General features: G+C 67.7%; 3 protein-coding genes across 7 annotated transcripts in view; 2 read left to right on the forward strand and 1 right to left on the reverse strand.

The window, feature by feature from the left end:
* NPLOC4 (NPL4 homolog, ubiquitin recognition factor) overlaps positions 1-1,983 on the forward strand; it is a 30,385-nt gene extending 28,402 nt beyond the window's left edge. The window contains exon 17 of the mRNA XM_063351645.1: positions 326-1,983. Coding sequence (XP_063207715.1) covers positions 326-483 — 158 coding nt within the window. The 3' untranslated portion in view covers positions 484-1,983. The remainder of the gene's footprint in view (positions 1-325) is intronic.
* A 707-nt stretch (positions 1,984-2,690) lies between these two features.
* On the forward strand, positions 2,691-12,825 carry FAAP100 (FA core complex associated protein 100). Of its 5 annotated transcripts, none has more exons than XM_063351643.1 (10): positions 2,691-2,821; positions 3,963-4,156; positions 5,114-5,232; positions 5,537-6,504; positions 7,710-7,860; positions 8,608-9,401; positions 9,822-9,958; positions 11,267-11,383; positions 11,827-11,913; positions 12,045-12,825. In XM_063351643.1, exons 2-10 carry the CDS (start codon positions 3,992-3,994, stop codon positions 12,168-12,170), a joined length of 2,664 nt encoding a protein of 887 aa, XP_063207713.1. In that variant the 5' UTR covers positions 2,691-2,821; positions 3,963-3,991; the 3' UTR covers positions 12,171-12,825. The 5 variants fall into 5 exon arrangements, 4 of the variants coding, with proteins under 4 accessions (XP_063207713.1, XP_063207714.1, XP_063207711.1 ...); XM_063351644.1 differs by lacking the exon at positions 2,691-2,821 and adding an exon at positions 3,428-3,482; XM_063351641.1 differs by lacking the exon at positions 2,691-2,821 and having other exon boundaries at positions 3,664-4,156.
* A 636-nt stretch (positions 12,826-13,461) lies between these two features.
* FSCN2 (fascin actin-bundling protein 2, retinal) lies at positions 13,462-17,427 on the reverse strand. The gene is made up of 5 exons (XM_063352142.1): positions 16,077-17,427; positions 14,240-14,396; positions 14,017-14,138; positions 13,772-13,939; positions 13,462-13,699 (listed from the first exon to the last, which is right to left on the reverse strand). Exons 1-5 carry the CDS (start codon positions 16,897-16,899, stop codon positions 13,494-13,496), a joined length of 1,476 nt encoding a protein of 491 aa, XP_063208212.1. The 5' UTR covers positions 16,900-17,427; the 3' UTR covers positions 13,462-13,493.
* Positions 17,428-20,597: the final 3,170 nt, after the last annotated feature.

Consider the following 20,597-nt stretch of genomic DNA (forward strand, 5'->3'; position numbering starts at 1 on the left):
TCCCTCTGGGAGGGAGGGGGTCCCTTGTCCCAGGGCTGGGCCAAGCCGGCCATCGGCTGTGCCGCTGCTCTGAAGCCACCGCAGAGGCTGCCAGAGGCTTGGGTGGGAGGAAAGCTGTTCCTTGGTCCCCAGCAGTGGGACCAAGGTGTGGGGCTGTGCTGGGGGGCTGCACTGTGGGACCTGCAGGGTCCCAGCCTCGGGGGTGAGGGCAGCATCTTGGCAGGGCCCCTCCTGCCTGGGTTGGGATGGGAAACTCGCTCAGGGTTTAGGACCCGCCTGTTCCCCGCGCTCTCCCCCTGCTCTGACCGGGCTCTTTCTCTCGCAGGCACAGTCGGTGTCCAGATCTCAGGACTACAGGAGTACGGTGCCATGGGCGGCTCGACGCACGCCGTGTCGGCGGCCATGTGGGCCTGCCAGCACTGCACCTTCATGAACCAGCCGGGCACGGACCACTGCGAGATGTGCAGCCTGCCCCGGACCTAGCCACACCGGCGCGGCGGCAGACTCCAATACAGAGCAAACTCTCGAGCAGCAGGAGTGGTGCTTGTCCCTTCCCCATCCTCCCTTCTGCTTCCCCCCATCAGCCCCCCTGGGGTGTGGAGCCGAGCAGGGGGTGGCTCCAGCCGTCCCCGGTTACTCCTCGCGCCCTTTCAGGGCCAGCCCCGTAGTCGCAGCAGGAGCCGGGTGCCCTGGCTTTATCTTGACGCTGGCCCGCGGCCCGGGAAACCAACGCTTAACCTCAGCCTTCGCCCAGCAGGGTCGGGCTGTTCCCCCGCCACCCCCAGCTGCTGTCCTGGGCGAGCACTGGGGACTCGGTGGGGCCTGTGGCCAGCCAGGCTCCCTCCCTCCTTGCCTGCTTGCCTGCCCCAAGCAGCCTCCCAGCATAGGGGAGGTGAGGGGGAGGCTTTGGCATCTCCCTGCCTGCAGCTTTGCTCCCTTTTCCCTGCCCGTGTGGGTCGCTGCCGCCAGCCTTGGGTGCCCGGGTGCCGACAGCTTTTGCGCTAAACGGCCCGGGCAGGGCGAGCAGACGACTGTTAACGGCGCTGGGCCAGACGGCAGCTCTGCCAGGCTGGGCCCCGCACGCTGGCACCGCTCCTGGAGCAGGACCGGCCCCCCCTTGGCAGCGGGCAAGGGGTGGGCATGTGCCAGCACTGGGCTTGGCACCGCTCCTGCAGCGCACACGGCGCCGAGCCGCGCTCGCACCCGCTCCTGCGGCAGAGACACTTCGGCACCCGGCCGTGCACGCTGGGCTGCTGGCCGGGCGCTCCGCGGGGGGCTGCAGGAGCGGTGTGTCCCCCCTCCGTGTGCCGTGTCACCCCGCAGAGAGCGGTTTGGCACACACCCTGTGCCCCCATCCCTTCTGTGCGCATCCTTCCCCGGTGCAGGGCCGGAGGAGGGGGTCGGGCTGTGCTCTTGCTGCTCTCTCCCCGTGTTAGACCCCGCCGGGGGAGCTGCCCTGCACCAGGCTCCCAGGGAGGGGGCAGGCCCATGCTTGCGGTGCCCTGGGGGCTCAGCCCTTGTCTTGCAGGGCCTCTGACCCCCTGCCCTGTCCCAGAGACGCCCTGCCCTGGCACTGCGGGTTCGGGCCTTAGTTAAATCTGTGGGGCACAGTTTCCAGCACTGCCCCGTGGCCCCCTTGTAGGAGGGACGGCGTGAGGTCCCCTCGTGTGCCAGGACAGCGTTGTCCCCGCCGTCTCCAGCCAGGCAGCGTGGCAGGGACCCTCTGTGTGCATCACGGGGTGGGCAGCGTGGCAGGGACCCCCGTGCCCCACAGCGTCCCCTGCCTGGGCTCTGCCAAAGGCTTTGTCCCGCCAGTGTTAGCGGAGCGGTTGCCCAGCCCTGCCGCAGGGCTTGCGGGCTGCGGTTTGCTTTTTCCCCTCGGTTTGTTGGTGTTTGGGGTTGCAGCGGTGTGCGGTGCCTGGACTGGACTGACCCGGGCGCAGGGTCTGCGAGTAACGTTGAATAAAAGCACCTGAAACGAGAGCCAGCGCCGTGCCTCCTGCACTCCGTTACCCGCGCCGTGCCCACGTGGGACACCTGAGGAGGGGGGAGACGCTGCGCCCCATCCCCGGGCACTCGGCTGCCCTGGCCGTGGCTCTGCGGCGGCCGGGCGGTCTGTTTGCAATCAGAGCGGCGTGTAGCCGGGCCCTGCGCCAGAGCAGTGCGTTGAAAAGGGAAGGCAGGAGCCGCGCGGAGCCAGAGCCGGGGGAGCTGAGCCTGGCGAGCGGCTGCCTCCTCCACCCGGCCGGGACCCCAGTGCAGGTAGGAGGCAGAAACGGCTCCAGGTGCCATGTGCCTGGCCCTCGGGGACACGACGCCCTGCAGCCACCTGGCCTTGGGGTCCCTGTCCTGGGGTGTTGGGGACATGGAGCCCCGTCCAGGAGCTGGAGAGGACCCTTCTCACCGCGCTCTCCCCCAGCAGCGCCATGTCGCGGCTTCTCCCTGTCCTGTTCCTCGCGGCTCTGGGCTGCGTCACCGCGCTGAAGCGGCAGTCGGCGGCGCGGGATGATGGCACAGATGGTAACCTCTCCCCCCCGCCACTCGGGACCCCCCCCCTCCAACGGGGCTGCCGCTGCTCGGCACAGGCAGGGCCGGAGCCTGACAGTGGGCAGCAGCCCCCGGGTGTGGGGGCAGAGGGGTGCTGGGGTGGGGGTCCAGCCCGTACCCCCCCCCCCCATCTGCTCCCCGCAGCCCAGAGGCGACCGGCGAAGGGCTGCGCCAACCTGACGCTGGTCCTGGACAACTGGAAGTTCGCCATCACCTCCCAGATGAGGAACCTGCTGCTCTTCGACCACCAGACCGTGCTGCCCGACTACGGGAGGTGAGGGGGCGGCGGGGGCCGGCCGTGCCCCTCGGGGGGGGTCCCGCACCCTCACCCCTCTCCCCCCCCCACCCCCCCCCCGCGCAGGATCCGCTCGCTGTCGGGGGCCCTGGACCATCTGTACCGGGACTTCAGCGCCCTGAAGGAGCAGCTGGGGCGGCTCTCGGCCCGTTTCGCCGAGGTGGAGGCCTTCGCCGACCAACTCAACCGGGCCCGCGGCCCCGGGACCCCCCCGCGCCGCCGGGGGTTGCCCCAGCCCGCCCGGGGGACGCCCGACGTCCCGGGGGGGGGCACACCACGGCGGGCGGCAGCCTGAGGGGCCGCAGCCAGGCCTGGGGGAGGCGCCTGTCCCAGCGGCCGGGCCCGCACGCCGCAACGGGGGGAACACGGTGGGGGGCGGCCCTCTGTCCCCCGGGGGGGCCCAACCGGCCCCCGCTCGCCATTAATAAAGCCGCTGTCGCCAGCATCGTCTCGCTCCTCTCTGCGGCCCCGTGGGCGGGGATTTAGCCGCCTGCTTCCCCCCCACCCCAACCCCCCGCCGGCACCGACCCCGGGGGGTGCCGCCCGCCCATCGCGGCTTTACGGCCTGTCGCAAACTCCCCGCCCCATTGCGGCGGCCGCCGCGCAGCCGTAAAGCGGAGCCGCCCGCGCCCCCCGCCCGGTACCTGCAGCCCCACCGGGAGGGGATGGGGAGGGGGGGAGGAGGTGTGGGGCGGGATGGAGGGGCTGGGGGAAGCGGGTTTTTTTGGGGGGATGGGTCTGGAGGCTGTGGGGCTGAGAGCGGGGGGCCTGGGAGGGGGAATGGGGGGCTGGGAGGGGAGATCCGGTTGTGGGGCTGGGCCTGGGGGGCTGGGCCTGCGGTGGGGGGGGGGCCGTGGGGCTCGGTCAGGGATGGGGGGGTGCCGTGGGGCTTGGTCAGGGATGGGGGGTGGGCTGTGGGGTCCAGCTAGGGAGGGTGTGGGGGGCCGTGGGGCCGGGTCAGCACACATCTGGGGCTGTCAGTGGCCCTGGGGGGGGGCCGGGCTCAGCCTGCACCTCAGGGTGCTGGCAGAGGGACCCCATCCCCTTCCCCTGGGTGCCCACTGGAGCATGGATGCCCCCCGCCCCCCTCTTAGCGCTGACCCACACCCCACACCCCCAGGCTGGCACCGCTCCCTCCCTCCTGGCGCCATGGCACATGTGGGGCACAGGGTGGACTACCTGGCCGGCTTCTGCTGCCCGGTGGGGGGGCTGGTGGCGGGCAAGCCCCGGGTGCTGTGCCACGAGAACGAGATCTACCTCTCCAACGGCAGCGAGTTCGTCTACGTCTACGACCAGGAGGGGAAGGTGCTGAAGGTGAGGGGCCCGACAGGGCGGGGGGCTTCGTCCCCTGGCCCCCGCGCTGGGAGAGTGCTCTGGGGCCGGTGTCCTGGGACAGGGTGAAGGTGGCGGGGACACCAGTTGTGTCCCCTGTCACCCAGTCTGGGGCCAAAATCCTTCTTAGGGTCACTCCGTCGGGGTTCCCCATCCACGAACCAACTTCACAAGCAGCGCCAGACCCCCTTACCCGGCTCTGAGGCCCCTTCTGGGTGTGCTGCCGTCTGGCCCCTCTCCTGAACTTGCGAGACAAACATTTAATTAAACTAAAAAGGCTTTTTTTCCTCCCCAAGCAAAGTGACGTTTCTTTCATTTCTCACCTACAAAGGGTTTCGCTATTGTCTTTGCTGTGACTAACAGCGGTCGTCGTGTTGAGTTATACACGGCTTCTTTTTTTAATTTGTTCTTATTATCATTTCTAAGAAAGCCATCGCTGTAATATCAGGATTTGCCTCCTACACTGCGCTCCTTAGGAAAGTAGAGCATGTACCGGCTTTCTGATCGCGATTTGCCTTCCCCTTGGGGAGCGGGAGCAACGGGCTGCCTCGTTACCCACTGCCTCGTTACCTGCAGCCCCTCTCCTGACCCCCTGCCACTCTTTACCGAGGGCGGCTGCCCCTCGCCCAGGGAAGTCCCGCTGGGTCCGCGAGCTGCGCCGCTGCCCAGGGATAGATTTATTCCTTGAGATTGCTTGTAATCTGCGTTTGCAGGAAATAACCGCTTTAATTTGCAGTTGCGTTGGGGTTGCCCGGGAGGGAGCGTTGCCGAGCGAACAGTTTCTTTCTTTACCCCGCGTGGGTGAGCAGGGCTCTGCCCGGCCTGGCAGCGTGGGCACCGCGGCTCCCTTGGTGCCCAGACCCGTGACGAGCAGCCTTGACCCCGCCACCTGCCCGGGTGCCGTAGGAAGGTGACATTTCTTTCTGATTTTCCACCCAGGCTGTGTACCGATGCCCCGACCAGGTGTGGCATGTGGAGCTGCTGCCCCAGCCCCGGCAGCTCTACATCCTCTGTGCCCACAGCGGCATTTACTGCGTTTCCCTGGACCAGCAGAGCAGGTGAGCGAGCTGTCACCCCATGGGGATGTGAGCCAGCCCCATGCCATTAGCCCTGGAGTCCTGGGGACGCTTTTTAGGGCTAGGGTGATGCGTTGGGTGTCCGCCGCTGCCCTCTCCCTGCCTGTCCTCCCGCAGGCACGGGAAGCATTACGCGGTTTGAAGCTCTGGATCGCTGCTCTTGCAGCAGATGCTAAAAGCTGTGCTGCGGGGAGCTTGTTTCCGAGGGCCAGGGTAAGAGGCGGCCAAGGGAAGCGCTGGCTTCACCCCATGACTTGGCTGAGAGCTCTTCCCTGTTTGCTTGAAGGTTAATGGAGCAGACGAATGGTGACGGCCAAGAAAGCAATTGCCCTTCCGGCGTCTTCCCCGTGGACTCGGACGCCTGCATCTTCCCAGACGCCAGCCTGTGCATGTTCACTCTGCTCAACAACTTCGTCATCACCTTGTCCCAGGCTCACGGCAAATGGTGGATGAAACTCTACGAGCTTCCGTGCCCTGAGCAAGAGAGTCCCCCGTACCGGCAGGTCAGCGAGGTGGGCTTCTGCCCCGGCCCCCAGCCTGCAGATGAGGAGGGGGACGGTCCCCCCTCCCGCTTTCTGCCCGTCCTGTGCTGCGCATCCTCCCCAGGCACCATGGGGTCCGGGGAGGGGCTGTGGTGCTCAGGGGGCTTTGTCCTGGAAGAGCCCCTCTTCAGCCTGCTCTTCGGCATTGACGCTGCCATGCTGGAGTCTCCTATGATCCTCTGTGGCTTCCCGGACGGACAGCTCTGCTCCGTGCCGCTGAAGGCCCTCAGCTCTTCGCCGGCTGTCGACGGCTGCCACGACGTTTCGAACCAAGACCCCCCGGTGAAGATCCTCCATCATTTGGAAGAACCCATTGTCTTCATTGGGGCCTTGAGAACGGAGCGGAGGGCGGCAGAGGATGCTGAGGACGAGCAGCTCTTCGGAGATGCTGGCTGTGACTGCGTGGTGGCTGTGGGCCACTATGGGAAGATGGTGGCTGTCAAGGCGGATCAGAGGGAGGAGGCGACGGTGCCGGAGCTCAGGGAGTACTACTTGCGTGGGCCCATTCTCTGCGCCGCCTGCGGCAGCGGCAGCCGGATGTATTACAGCACACACTCGGACATCTCTGCCGTCGACCTAGACTGGGTCGGCGATTCCTCTGACCCCGAGGACGCGGAGAGCTGCGCCGGCGTCCTGCCTCCCGTCCTGTCTCCGGCCAGTTTAAGTATCTGTAGCGTTGTGGCTCTTTCCTTGTCTTCTCGGGCATCAGAAGGTACTGCCGGCAGTGGGGCGTGCGCTGGGTCTTGGGGTGGAGCAGGGCAGGATAGCTGCCTATTCCAGACCGTACGTCTCCACCCCTCCTTACGGTCCAGATTGGGCTCCGTCCTCATCCGTTCTTGTTGACTCCCCTCGTTTTTGTAAGTCGTTTCTGTCAAGCATGCCGACTCGGGCTGAACGCGAGGCGTGCTGGCAGCTCCGGCTCTTCCCCGCCCACTCGCAGTTTCTCTCTGCTCGGCGTCGCAGGAGGTGGCCAGTCTGCGCAGGTTTTCACAGGATGCTCGCGGCAGCCCTGCCTGTCCCCTCGGGCTCCCTGCACAGAGGGCAGCTTGTGGGGAGCCCCCAGCGAGCTGGGATGAGGCTCACTGAAAAAGGGGTTCAGGAATGCCACTGGCTGGACCGGGGGCTCCTGCGCAGCTGCTTAGAGGCTGCACGCTCTGCGCTCTGCAGCCCCGCAGCTTGGGTGCTGACCCCCGTTCCCCAGCAAGGGCAGCGTGCGGTGCCTGACCACAGCCTGGGCGCAGGGCAAGGTGCGGTGCTCGCCCTCGGGAGCGGAGAAAGGGACCAGAGGGCCTAGATGGGGGGAAAGCGACCCACAGCTGTAGCTGAGCCCCTCGCGTGGGGCAGCACGAGGAGCAGAGGGGACCAGAACAGGCAGGTGAGCGAGGAGAGGCCCCTGGGGCACCCAGGTGAGAGCAAGGCAGGCAGCCCTGCCCGCACCCGGCCCCGCTCGCTGCCCGCAGAGCTGCACGCATCTCACTGCTGGGCACCCTGCATGGCAGTGCTGGCTCCCGGGGTGCTGTACCCACCCCCCGATGCCTCCCCCAGCTGCTGCTGGCCTTGGCTTGGGGGCGGCCAGCTCTGGGAAGCATGGCTGGGGCGGTGGGGCTGTTGGCGAGCAGGAGCCACGGGGACAGGACAGGCAGGAGGGGGGACATTTCCCTTCTGTGGGGCAGCCCCTTCTTGGGGAGCTGCGTGTGAGGTGGGCGTGCTGTCGCGGTCCGTGTCCTGTCTCCGTCGTACCCCACTGCAGACAGGTGATACCTCCAGCTGTCTTGGGGCAGGCAATGCCATCTCGTGCTCCCCCATCCTCCTGCATCCACGCCACCCCCCTCCCAGCCATCAGGGAAGCCCCAGCTGCTTTCCCGGCCCCCTCCCACCGCTCTGTGTTGCCTGACATGCCCCCGTCTCTGCCCGCAGGTGAATCGGAGCTGCTGGCCTTATCTGCCAAAGGCCGCCTCATGACCTGCGACTTATGCAGCCCTGAGGACACTGACGTGGAGCTGACGCCTGCCGAGGCCGGCCGGAGGATTAAGGAGCTGCTGTCCGGGATAGGGAACACCTCAGAGAGGTAAAAGGCAGGGCTGCTCGGCACCGCGTGCTCATACTCTGTGAGCTGCCCAGTTTACGGGCACCAAGCTGGGGTTTTGTGCATCGGCCATGAGGTCTGTGTCAGTAACTGCCCCAGCATTTACCTTTCCAGAGTGCAGGAGCCTGGCTGGGAAGCACACACCCCCCCGCCCCCGACCTCGATAGGATAAAATAGTGTTTAAGGGCAGCCCTGCCTGCTGCCCTCCTCCCCTGGGTGCAGCCGGCTCTGGCGCTGCGGGCGGGCGGGTGTTTACAGCCTCGGCAGCAGAAGGTGGGAGAGGCAGGGTGCCGGACACTCCCAGATGCCCCGCCACCCTTGCCAGGTCGGCGGTAACAGGCAGGGCAGGCGCGTGCCTCCGGCCTCCACGGCCATCTCCGCCTGGGGAGGGGACATGGCTGAATCCCCTCTCCCTTTGCAGAGGGATTCCCGGGGTCTGGCTGGCCAGAGCTGCTCCTTGGCGTCGGCTCAGCTGATGGGGGCTCATGGGCAGAGCGGCCATGCAGGCAGTGTGGATCCTGGCTGCCTTGGAGAGGGAGCCGGAGCGTTCCTGGGGTGGCTCAGGGCACCGGGCTCATGCCAGGGGCTGCTCAGCTCCTCTGCCATAGCAGCACAGCGCCCTTCGTGCAGCAGCCTTTGGCACTGGCCTTTGCCGTGCTCCCATCACTGACCCAGCGTCCTGACCACCGTCCCTCCTGCTATTTCAGCACTGACGCTTTGTCCTTGCAGAGTTTCCTTCCTGAAGAAGGCAGTGGACCAGAAGAACCGAGCCCTGGCCAGCCTGAACCAGGTGATGAACGTGAGCGCGGCTTTGCTGTCCAGCCAAGAAGGCCAGAAGCCCATTGCTTGCACTGTCACTGCCAACTGGAGCTGCCTCCTGCTTCAAGATACCGTCACCATCTCCTGTCTGCTGGAGAACTGCAGCGAGTACAGCCTGGAGGAGGGCTGGACCCTCTGCGTTCAGCTCCTGGCCAGCCCCTGTGCCTTAGAGGAGGAGTCGTCTGTGGATTCAGCCACCACCTTCACCTTCCCCATCGACCAGCTCCTCCCCGGGAACAAGAGGGAGCTGACGCTGCCCCTCGGCTCCGCTGCAGACACCAAGCTGGACCTGCCTCTGACCATCTCCTGTGCCCTCTACTACAGTTTACGGGATATTTTGGGCAGCGGCTCCGACTCCTCTGAGGCCCTGGACGACCTTCTGCCAGACGACTCGCCCATCCTCTCCCCGGACAGAGAGGGGATCTGCCTGCCCCTCAGCGAATGCACCATTGACATGCTCCAGTGCCTCCGTTTCGAGAGCAGCCCTCCGGGGCCAGATGCCTCCCCACCGTCAGCTGCTCCCCCAGCCCCCCCAGACCCTGTGGAGACCTTCCTCAAAGTGTCCCAGGAGCAGACTGAGCCCGAGGGGGTGAAAGCCGGCGAGCTGCCACACGGCCCGGGAGAGGAAAACATGCCACCCTCGGCGGCGTCCATCAGGGTGTCCTCGGAGCTGCTGAAAAATGCGCTGAAAATCTCTGACTCAGGTGGGTCCCTGGAGAGGAGCATCCTGGGAGCTCCTGGGGTATCTCCTCGGGGAGAGGTGCTGGCAGCCCGACCTGTGGCCATCCCAGGAGAGGCCGGAGTGGCACTGATGCAGCCCGTGCATGCCGGCTGGGACGGTCAGCAGCCCCTTCCTTGGGCGAGGAGGGCTGCGTGACCCTCCACAGACCCCAGCACGTGTCTGCTCATGTGCTGGCACATGGATGCAATGGCAGTTGCGTGACGGAGCTCAGCTTGTCTCAGTGGGGAGGGGAACGGCGCCAGTGTCAGCCCTGGCCTCACAGGGGCTGCACCAGGCACACGCTGCTCCCTCCCGCGTCGCTCTGGCCTTAGCGGGGCTGCTGAGCCGCAGGGAGGGCACTCAGCGGCGTAACGGGCTCTGCTTTCTCTCCTTTTGTCCCCAGATGTCCCCCTGAGCTGTGCCACGCTGCGCTGGCTGCTGGCTGAGAACGCCGGGGCCGAGGCGCTGAGCAGCGGGGAGGTGGCGTCGGTGCGCGGCGCGGCACCCGACGGAGGCGAGGTGCAGCTGCTTGTCCGAGAGGCAAGGAATGGGTTAGCCCTGCAGAGAAACTCCCCGTGCCCCCATCCCACAGAGCCGGCTCCGTCCCACAGCCCCTCACTCGTTCCAGGGAGCTGGGTGATGTATGGCCTCACCATGCTGGCCCCAGCCTGTTGTCCGTGGGTCCGGATGCCTGGGTGCTGCGTGGGGCCTGCTGGCTGCTACGCTGTGGGGCTGGGGCTTGTGTGCTGAGCCACGGGTCCCCCTTCTCCCAACCCTGGACTTCCCAAAGGCTGTAGCCGCTTCCCTCCATCTCAGGGCACGTGTGTGTCCCCCAGATGATCTCATTTCCCTGCCAGGCAGGGCAGTGGGCTGCCGCTGTGTCCCTGCGTGGCAGAGCAGCCTTGTGAGGGCAAAGCCCTTTCCCCTCCCTGCATCCCTTTGCTGATCCGCCGCATCCTTGCCGGCCTTCTTTGCTGCGGCCTTTCTCGTGGAGCGGTTGTGGCTCCTGCTCCTGGCCGTCTCTTGCCCAGCCCCGCTGAGATGCAATAACCTCGGACGCTCACCATGCCCCGACCTGGCATCGGACTCGGCTGCGGGAAGAAATGGGCTTTCCCTGCTGGTTTGGCTGGTCGTGCTTTGCTGGCTCTGCAAAGCGAAGGGAAAACGTGGCTGGATTCGGGGTGTAAATCTGATGTGCTGCAGATCGTCCCCCTTTAATGCGAAAATCCCCCTCTCAGCGCAAAGGAAAAATATTAATTGCTGCCCAGCTCTCCCGCTGCGGCTGGTTGACCCCGTGCCGAGGGGCCCAGCTGCCTGCGTGCTGGCAATGACCTGGCTCAGGTTGATTCACACTTGAGAGCACTAATATTGCCAATGTGATTAGTGACAGCGTTAATTCTGCTTGGGCTAAGCCTGCTGGATTAAATCCGCTGGGGTGGCAGCCCGCGTCTCGTCAGGGAGCGGGCATCCGCTCACCCCCACGGCACTGGGTGAGACCGGCAGCCGCTCTCCTGGCTGTGGTATCCACCTCTGCCACCGCTCCGGTCTGGGGTTGGAGGAGCCAGTGAGGGCTCTCATGGGGCCTGATGGCCACCAGAGCTGGGATGGGGGCAAATGACCCTTGGAGGGGCCGGGCAAGGGGTCTGATGCACCTAGCTGGGCTGGCACCGTGCAGGCTGCGTTTGCCTGTGCCAGCCTGGAGAGCAAATGGGGTGGGGGGTGCAGGGAGTAGGGATGGGGGAGGAGAGCCCTCTGGGAGCCCGGTGCCCATGGGGAGGGGTCTGGGGCCACCCTCATCCCCTCCCCTGCCCAGCGATGGTTGCAGTGAGGATGTGCTTGCTGTCACAGGTGGCCATGAATGACATCAGCCCGGCAGGCCCCATCCAGGCCGTGGAGATCCTGATGGAGAGCCCGTCCCTGGCTGATATGTGCAGGATGCACCATGCCGTCATCCGGCGCATCCAGGTACGGTCAACCGCTGCCACGGGGCTGTGACGCTGGCCCCAGCAGATGTGGCCCTGAGGGACAGGGAGGACCCTAAACAAGCCAAAAGCCCAGGGCCAAAGCCTGGGGATGCAGCTGGTCACTCCAGGAGGGTTTTTCTGGCACCACCATGTGGCAGACCAGCCCAGCGTGGGGGACCGTGGTGGACCCTGAGCGGTTTCTGAGCCCTGGCCATGGGTTTGGACCATTGATCCCCGGGAGGTACTGGCCGTCTGCCCTGGGAACAGGCTCCAGTCAGTTCGGCAGCTAAACGGAGCAGTTCCCCTGTAGCACATGGGGGCTGGCAGCCTTTTCGGAGGTGCTGCGGTGCCAGGCCTGGGGACAGTAGGGTGGCACGGGAGACCCGCCTCCCACCCGGTGCCGTGGTTGGCGCCCTCCCCAGCAGAGCTCTCCGCTCCCCGCAGGCGCTGGTGCTGGAGCAGGCGGCGCAGGGCTCGGGGCCCCCCGACCTCCGCATGCAGTACCTGCGCCAGATCCAGGCCAACCACGAGGTGAGCTGCGAGCCTGCACCAGGGCTGATGAGCACCCGCCGTGCCCCGGTCCCCTCCCCATGGGGCGCATGCTGTTGGAACCCCCGCCCCAAGCCGACGCGTGTCTCTCAACCTCCATCTCCCTTGTGCAGATGCTGCTGAAGGAGGCGCAGACCCTGCGCGACCGGCCGCCCCTCGGCGAGGAGGGAGCTGCGACGGCGGAGAAGCTCCTGCACATCTACAAGCAGCTGCGCAACCCCAGCCTTGTTCTCCTGTGAGCAGGGGGGCAGCCAGCGAGCCCTGGGGGTCCCGAGCCCCGCCGGCCGGGGTGGGAGCCTGCCGGGCCAGCGGCGGGGAGAGACCCTTGCTGGAGGAGGAGCGTGCCCAGGCAGGAGGGCTGGCGGCGAGGGCAGGGCGGCCGCGGTGGTGGTCCGGGTTGGGGGTGTGTGTGTGTGTGTGCGTGTTTCGTGGTCGTGTTGTCAGCAGCACCGGAGGGTCGGGGGGCTCCGGTGGCGTCTCCCCAAGAGCCGCTCGGTGGCAGAGCGGGGGCTTCTGGGCTGGCCCGGCCCAACGCTGCCGCCCACCCCCCAGCCCGGCCATGCCGGCGGGCAGCCCCCCGGGGCCGTGCTGTCTTGTGGATCGTTCATAGCCGTGGTAGTTTAGCGCTCTCCCGGCGCCGTGCCGGCTGTGGGCTGTGCCCCAGTGCCGCCTTGCCTTTCAGGATCAGGACAAACAGGGTGCTGTGCCAGGGTGCCCAGCGGGTGCCTGCCCGGGGGAGCCCCGTTTTCTGCTGGGCAGGGGAGGGGGTTTTCCGCTCCCCCGTTGTTTCTATAAATGATCTCGTATTTCTGTGGTGGTGCAGCGTGTTTTGGCCCAGTCCTTCCCCGCACTGCTCCAGTGTCTGTAAATCTGTCGTCTGCCATGAAAACGATCGTGCCGCTCAGCGAGTGCCCGTCTCTTTTCCTTTCCATCTCCCAGCAGGGCCCCGCCAGCTCCCGGGGTGGGGTGGGGGGGGGGCTGCCACCGCCGGCCCCCATGGCCCCACTGCATTCGGGAGCAGCCCGAGGGCCGTACCCTGCGCTCGGTGTCGGAAGCACCGTGTCTTCCTCGCCCCGCGTCACCCTGCCCACCTGGGGATCAGCAGCCCTGGCAGCTCATTTCTCCTCTCGTGCCACTGGCACTGCCCGGGGACCCCCCCACGCCCTTCCCAGCTGCCTAAGTGGCCCCCGCAACCCCTGCAACCACCAGCCTGGGGGTCCCCACGTCTCAGAGCGGTGGCAGAGCCGGGATGCCCAGGCAGGATCAACCCTTTCCCAGGGTGTGGGGGCTCCCCCGGGGCAGCACCCTCCATCTGGGGTGAGGGGCTGGGTGTGGGGAGGGGGACGGGGCTGGATCCTGGGGGCTGCGGGAGGGGAGGGAAGACAAGGCACTGCCCCGGTGGGATCCAGACTGACTTTAATGCTGTGAGTCGAGGTGGGCTGGGGACACAGCTGCCATGGATGGTGCCACCACCGGCTCCACCGCCATCCTTTGCCTGGGGACGAGCTGGTGCCCCCGGGCGGGCTGGGAGACGCCATGGCGGGGGACCGGGGCCAGGCAGGTCAGTATTCCCAGAGTGTGGCCCGCAGCACGGACTCGCTGTCAGCACGCAAGGTGCCGGCCGGGTCCCCGCGCAGGTACCGGCCGTTCTTCCCTTTGATGGCCACGCGTCCCCGCTCCCGGAACTCGAAGAAGAAATCCTCAGAGAGGTCCCCATCGCTGCACACCGAGCCGCTGCTCGCCACATACCAGAACTTGCCCCCTTGGCCTGTGGAGAGACCCCCGGGGCCATCAGTGGGGTCCAGATGGACCACCAGTAGCCCCCCAGCCCGCTGCCCACCTCGGATCTGGTAGGCGCCGTCGCTGAAGCTGATGTGGAAGACGTCGTAGATGGAGCGGTTGGAGTCGAGCAGGTTGGAGCCGCGGTGGTAGCAGACGAAGCCATGCTCGCCTCGCAGCACCAGCATCGGACGGTTGATCAGCTTCAGGGTGAACTCCTCATCCTCCCCTGCGTGGGACCCTGGCCCTGAGCACCCCGGGGCGGGGGGCCGAGGCCAGGACCCCCCCACCCAACCCAGCACTTACCCACGGTGTCGCTGACAGCTGCCAGCTGCCCGTTCTTCTTGGTGCAGACGTACCGGCCGTTGCTGGCGCGCAGGGCCACCCGCCGCCCGCGCCACTCGATGTCAAACATGGTGTTGGCAGCGCTGGCGGTGGAGGGAGAGCGTGAGCCGGGGCAGCCTGTGTCCCCCAGACCCCCTTCCCTGTGCCCCCCCGCAGCCCCATGCTGCTGCACGGCCTCACTCACACTTCGGTGGCCACGGCCTGGATGCCCCCATGGGCCACGAGGGTCCAGTAGCTGCCGGTGTTGGTGTGCAGGCTGCACTTGTTGGTGTCGCGGTCGATCTGGAGCTGGAAGGTCTCGTGGTTCAGCTCCTCGTCCTGGTTCGCCGAGACGTTGACGCCTGCGGGCGGCAGCGGCCGTCGGCACCGGCCCTGCTCCGGCCACATGCGCCTGAGAGCTGCGGCTGCGCTCGCCCTCCCCGGCCCCTCCCGGCAGCGGAAAATCCTTCTGCGAACAATCGTGCTAATTGGGCTGGTTAATCTGATTGCTGCCACGTCCATCTGGTTAGCGCCGCGGTGCACAAACCCTCTATTTATAGCCTGCTCGCCACCGTCACCCGGCCCTAAGCCGCTTGGCACAGGGGCAGGAGTGTTCCCGCTGCCCACAGGGACGGTAGGGCAGCCGGGGGCATGGCACAGCCACCGCTGCACGGGCCACGGGGGTCCCTTGGGGACCCCCATGGGCTCTGGGGGCCGTGGTGCCATCCCCGCTGCGGGCACGGCTCTGCCCAGCCTTGGGCTGCCGGGCTCAGCCTGCGCCAGGGAGGACACGCACACACGGAGCTGAGTGTGCAAACACACACACACGGCTGTGCGGAGCCCAGCACACGCGTGGCACCGCAGAGAGCCACGCGTTTGCCTGCGGCGCCGAGTACAGCCCTACACGTATGCGCCACGTATGCGCATGCAGAGCTGCGCACGCGGCCTGCACCGAGCTGTGCACACGCGTGTGCACGCACAGCGTCGCCCGTGCACAAACACGTATGGGCTGCACACGCCAACGCGTGTCCCCGCAGGCACCCCACGGAGCCCTGCACACACGTACACGCACTCCTACACACACCCACGGAGCCCTGCACATGCATACACCCCCCCATATACACCCACGGAGCCCTGCACACACACACATGCCCCTGTGCACACCCACGGAGCCCTGCACAGGTGCACACACCCCTGTGCACACCCACGGAGCCCTGCACACATGCCCTCACACCCCCCTATATACACCCACGGAGCCCTGCACACACACACATGCACCCCTGTGCACACCCACGGAGCCCTGCACACATGCCCTCACACCCCCCTATATACACCCACGGAGCCCTGCACAGGTGCACACACCCCTGTGCACACCCATGGAGCCCTGCACACACACACACGCACCCCTGTGCACACCCACGGAGCCCTGCACACATGTACTCACACCCCTATATACACCCACGGAGCCCTGCACAGGTGCACACACCCCTGTGCACACCCACGGAGCCCTGCACACATGCCCTCACACCCCTATATACACCCACGGAGCCCTGCGCGCGCACACACACATCCCTATATACACCCATGGAGCCCTACACACACACACACACCCCTGTGCACGCCCACGGAGCCCTGCACACACACACACGCAGCCCCCTGTGCACGCCCACGGAGCACTGCACACACACACACAGAGGCACACGCACCCCTATACACCCCCACGGAGCCCCGTGCACACACGCCCCCACCCCGTGCACCCCCCCACGAAGCCCTACACAGAAAACACAGCCTGTACACTCACCCAGCCGCCCCCGTGCACGCCCACGGAGCCCTGCACACGCACACACACACCCCCGTGCACCCCCCCGGAGCCCCGCACAGCCTCCCTGCTGCGCGCCCCCCTCCGCTACTGCCCACCACCTCCCCCCTCCTGTTATTGTAGGGTCTCCCCCTGCGGTTGGGGGTCCCAGGGGTGCTCCCACGGATCCCATCGCAGCCCCAGGGCAAGCCGGGAGCGGCAGCGGGGCGCGGGCAGCCCTTACCCTGCCGGATGGAGACGTATCTGCCGTTGGCCGCCATGAAGACCACCTGGGGGTGACTCTCCTCCAGGTCGAAGAGTTCGTCTTTGCCCGGCTTGGAGCTACGGCCGGACTTGAGGGTGCCGGTGGGCCCCGTGGGCGCCAGGTATTTGCCGTCGCAGTCCTTGAAAGCCAACTTGCCCGCCTTGAACTCGAGGGTGTAGCCCGTGCGGGCGCCGGGCTCGGGCACCAGGGTGCCGTCGCAGCGCAGGTAGCGCTCGTCGGCGGTGCGCAGGCTGTACTTCTTGTCCTGGAAGCAGAGGGTGATGAGGGCGTCCACCCCCCAGGGCAGGTTGCTGTCGGTGGCGATCTCGTCCTCGTGGGCGCTGAGGTGGGCGTAGCGGCGGCGGCTGACGCTCAGCAGGTTGGCCTGGGGGTGCATGGCCAGGTGCACGGTCCAGAGCTCGCCCTCCGTCACGCTGGGGGCGAAGCAGGAGAGGCGATCCTCCCGGCCCCCGAAGAACCGCCGGTGCGGGGCCGACTGCAGCGCCCAGCGCCCGTCCGACTGGGTGATGATGCTGAAGCGCTCGTCCCGCCCGGGCTGCTCGGCCTCGCACCGCACCTTCCCGTCCTTGTCGGCACCCAGGTACCGGCCCAGGTGGCTCTTGAGGAAGACGACGGAGCTGTCGGCTTCATCCTGCTCCAGCGTCCAGATCTGCTTGCGCTTGAGGCTGGGCGCCGAGGCGTTCACCTTGTAGCCGAAGCTCTCTGCCGTCAGGTACCGGCCCTCGCAGTTGATCAACCCGAACTGGATCTTCAGGACCTGGTGGATCCCATTCGTTGGCATCTTCCGCCGGCGCGGGGCGGCCCCCGGGGGGGCGGTGGGGGCTCCCCGGCCCTGCCTAGCCCGGGCGTCGCGGCGGGGCCGACCGGGGACGTCCGCGCTGGCCCGGTGCCGCTGCCGCACTGGCCCCACGGGGCAGTTGGGCACAGCTTGGGCACGGCGGGGGGGCGATGGGGTGGGCCGTGGCCCGTTTAATTAGCCACAGGTAGGATTACCGAGTCCGGACAGATTGCGGCAGATGCCGGGGTGGCAGCGGGGCTTTCGCCGAGACCCCGGGCGAGGGGGAACCGCGGCAGCCCCTGGCCGGCTCCTTGGCTGCGCGGCCACGCCACCGGCTGCTGTCACCGTCCCGGCTCTCGCCTGTTGAGCCGCGAGTGGAAAACTTGGTTGGGAACCCGATCCGGGCGCGGGCCGGTGTATCCGTTCCCGGCAGGTTAAGGTTACCGGCCCCTCTGATTCAGCAGCAGGTCACCTCCAGCCGTGCCGCCTCCCAGCCAGCCCCTAAGCGCCTTACCAATTAGCCAGGCATTTTGATTACTTTAAACCTTTTATCCTGCTTTGGGGCCCTTGGCCTCCATCTGTCCTGTGGTCCCAAATCCCTCCTGCTGTAGATCGGGGTCACGGCCTGCCCCCCCCCCACCCCCAGCCCACTGGGGGCCATGGCTGGAACCCCGCCATCCACAGGGCTGAGGCCGGCTGAAGCTCATGACGGTGGTGTGGGTGCGCTGCCTCGGTGGGGACAGGGGTGCGGGGAACATTCCCCCCGGCCCACCTGGACCCCCCTGACGCCAGCTGGGACAGGCACAGCTGCAGGGACCCCCGGCCACTGCAGAGACCTGGGGACAGGCCCTGCCACTGCCTGCATCCCAAACCACTCCGACACCCGGTGCCAGCTCCGGTGCCAGGGACTGGCCACGCACCGGTGATGCCACTGTGCCGCAGCGAGGTCCCGGCCGTGATGGCTCCCGCTGCCGCCTTCCTCCCGGCCCCGCGGCTCCGGTGTCAGCGCAGTGCCCAGTTATTGTTCCCGAAAATAGGTCCTGGGGATTGGTTGCCTCATGACTTTTTCATGGCCGGGCTCTCTCTTACCGCACTGGGGGGGTGCCGCGGCCCCCCAGCCGCTGCGTTACCCGACCCGCCGTGTAACTGACCCCCGCCGAAACGGATACGGGTCGGCTTTCGAGCCGGGGGGGGGGGGGGGGGGGGGGGGGGATAAGTGGGTCAGGGTCCTGCAGGGGCTGGGGGGCTCCAGGGGGCTGGGGGGAAGTGGGGGGGAATGTGGGCGCCCCCCCCAGGGTCTGTCAGGGCAGCCATGCCGGCTCTCGGCAGGTGCGCACCGGCACCTGCCTGGCAGAGCAGCCAGGAGCTGTATTTATACACGCCAGGCCCCCCCAGCCCCCCCAACTCGGCGGGGGGTCAGGTTCCCATTGTGGCGGGGGGGGGGGCGCTGTCTGGATCCTGCCCCACAGCCTGTCCCCGCATCCCCCCGCCTTCGGGACAGCCAGACCCCTTCCCACGCCGGGGGACTCCCTGGTGGGGGGGGGGGGGGGGGCGCAGACGCTGAGACCTGACACACTCGTGACAGCCCCTCCTGCCCCCTGTCGCGGGGTGGGGGGGGCCACTCTTGTTCCCGACCAACACCCTTCCCGGTTCCCATCCAACACCCTTCCCGGGAGGGATGGGGGGTGCGGGACTCCCCGGCCTGGGGGGGTGCAGAGCCCCCCAGCGTGGGGCTGGCAGACGGAGGGGGGGGGACAGGGCAGGGGTTTGGGGGGGAGGCGGGGTCGGGGTCCGGAGGGCTACGGTGGGGGGTTGCTCCGGAGGGGTGGGTGGCGGTGCCCGGCCCCTGGGGACCCCATCGCCTCCCCCCCCCCCCCCCCCCCCCCCCGGCGCCAACAGCCGGCCGTCACCGCGGCGACGGGAGGGGACGGTGGCTGCGTGTCCCCATGGCGACGGGAGGGGACGGGGACTGTGTGTCACCGCGGCGACGGAGGCTGCGCACAGGCTGGGGGGGGGGGACAGGCACACACACACACACCCGCACCCCCGCGGCGCCGGGCAGCGGGGCGGAGCGGGGCGCGGCGCCTTCCTCCTCCCCCCCGCCTCCTCCTCCTCCTCCTCCTCCTCCTCCTCCCCCCCGCGTCCCGGCCGAAGGTCCCCACGGGGCGGTGTCGGGGCCGGGCGTCCCGCTGCCACCGGGTCCGATCGCTCCTAATACGGCCGGGACGGGCCGCCTGCGCCCGCCCCCGCTCGGCGGGGGCACCCCCGGCCTGCCCTGCCCTGCCCGCCCCCTCCCTGCCTGCCCTGCCCGCCCTGCCCGCCCTTACTCACCGCGCTGCCTTCTTTGGCAGAGGAAAACACCGGGCAGGGACCCGGCCCCGCCCCGGGCCCCCCCCGACCCCCCCCCCCCCCCCCCCCCCCCCCCGGTATCGGTCCGGCCCCGCAGCGTCACATCGGTGTCGCCCCCACCCTGATGGCTCCTGGTGTCCGTGTCCACGGCAGGTCCTGAGTCACGGGTGGGGGGTGCCCACCCCGGGGAGTCCCGTCTGGGGGGGTCCAGCCAGTCCCCGGCCCCCCAGCATGGGGAGCAGCGGCTGTCACCTGCGCGTCGCCCCCTCAGCCAGACCCCCAGGTGCCGGTGGCCACACGGCCACCAGCCCCAGCCCTCCACTGCCCACTGGGCCATGCCGGCCGCTCAGCGCTGGCACAAGGACATAAGTTAGACCCCTGGAGCTGTGCCGAGACCCCCCATCCCGCTGCCACCCACCCAGCGCTGGCACCCCCTGCCCCGCACCCGGCACCCTGGGTCCTGCTGCTGCTGCCCCGCCGGTGGCACCGGGCCCTGCCGGGGGAGGCCTGAGCGTGCGGCAGTTTGTCCCCGAGCGGGGCTGGGGATCCCTCGGAAGCTTCTGCCACCGGCTGCTCCTGGCACAGACATGGGTGACGGCAAGGCCGGCAGCCACCACCGTCACCGGAGGGGCTGGGGGCACAGGGGGCCAGGCTGGGCAGTGGGTGTGTGGGTTGCCAGCACGGCATGTTGGTCCTCTGGCATGGTGTGTGGCTACCTGACAGGGTACATGGCTACCTGACATGGTGTTTTTGGTACCTGACACAGTGTGTGGCTACTTCACATAGTGTGTGGCAACTGACCATGGCACATAGCTACCTGACATACTGCTACCTGGCATGGCGTGTGGCTACCTGACATGGTGTATGGCTACTTGACGTAGTGTGCGGCAACCTGACATGGCACATAGCTACCTGACTTAGCGCATGGCTACCTGACATTGGTGCATGGCTAGCTGACAAGGTGTGTGGTGACCTGACACGGTGTGTGGCTACCCTGACGTTGGTGCATGGCTACCTGACATGGTGCATGGCTACCTGGCATGGCCTCTGGCATGGTGTACAGGTGTGAGCCGTGCCCGTGACACCCAGAGCAGTGCGGGGTGCACGGCCCTGGCACCCCCAGACAAAGCGGGGGTCTCGGGCACACAGGGGGGTCCCAGGCTAGCGGGGCCACGGGGGGCTGCTGGAGCGGGGCTGGTGGGGGTCCCCTGGGGAGATGCTCAGGGTGGGGGGGGTGCAGCCAGGGATGCCTGTGGGGGATGCTGACCCCAGGGAGGGTGCCGCCCGTGGGGTGTTGGCACCGTCCCCTGGGGTGCGCGCTGTGCCGGAGCTGAGGCAGAGCTTTTTGGGGT

Source organism: Chroicocephalus ridibundus, chromosome 14 (assembly GCF_963924245.1).
Source record: "Chroicocephalus ridibundus chromosome 14, bChrRid1.1, whole genome shotgun sequence".
In the NCBI taxonomy this organism is placed as follows: domain Eukaryota; kingdom Metazoa; phylum Chordata; class Aves; order Charadriiformes; family Laridae; genus Chroicocephalus; species Chroicocephalus ridibundus.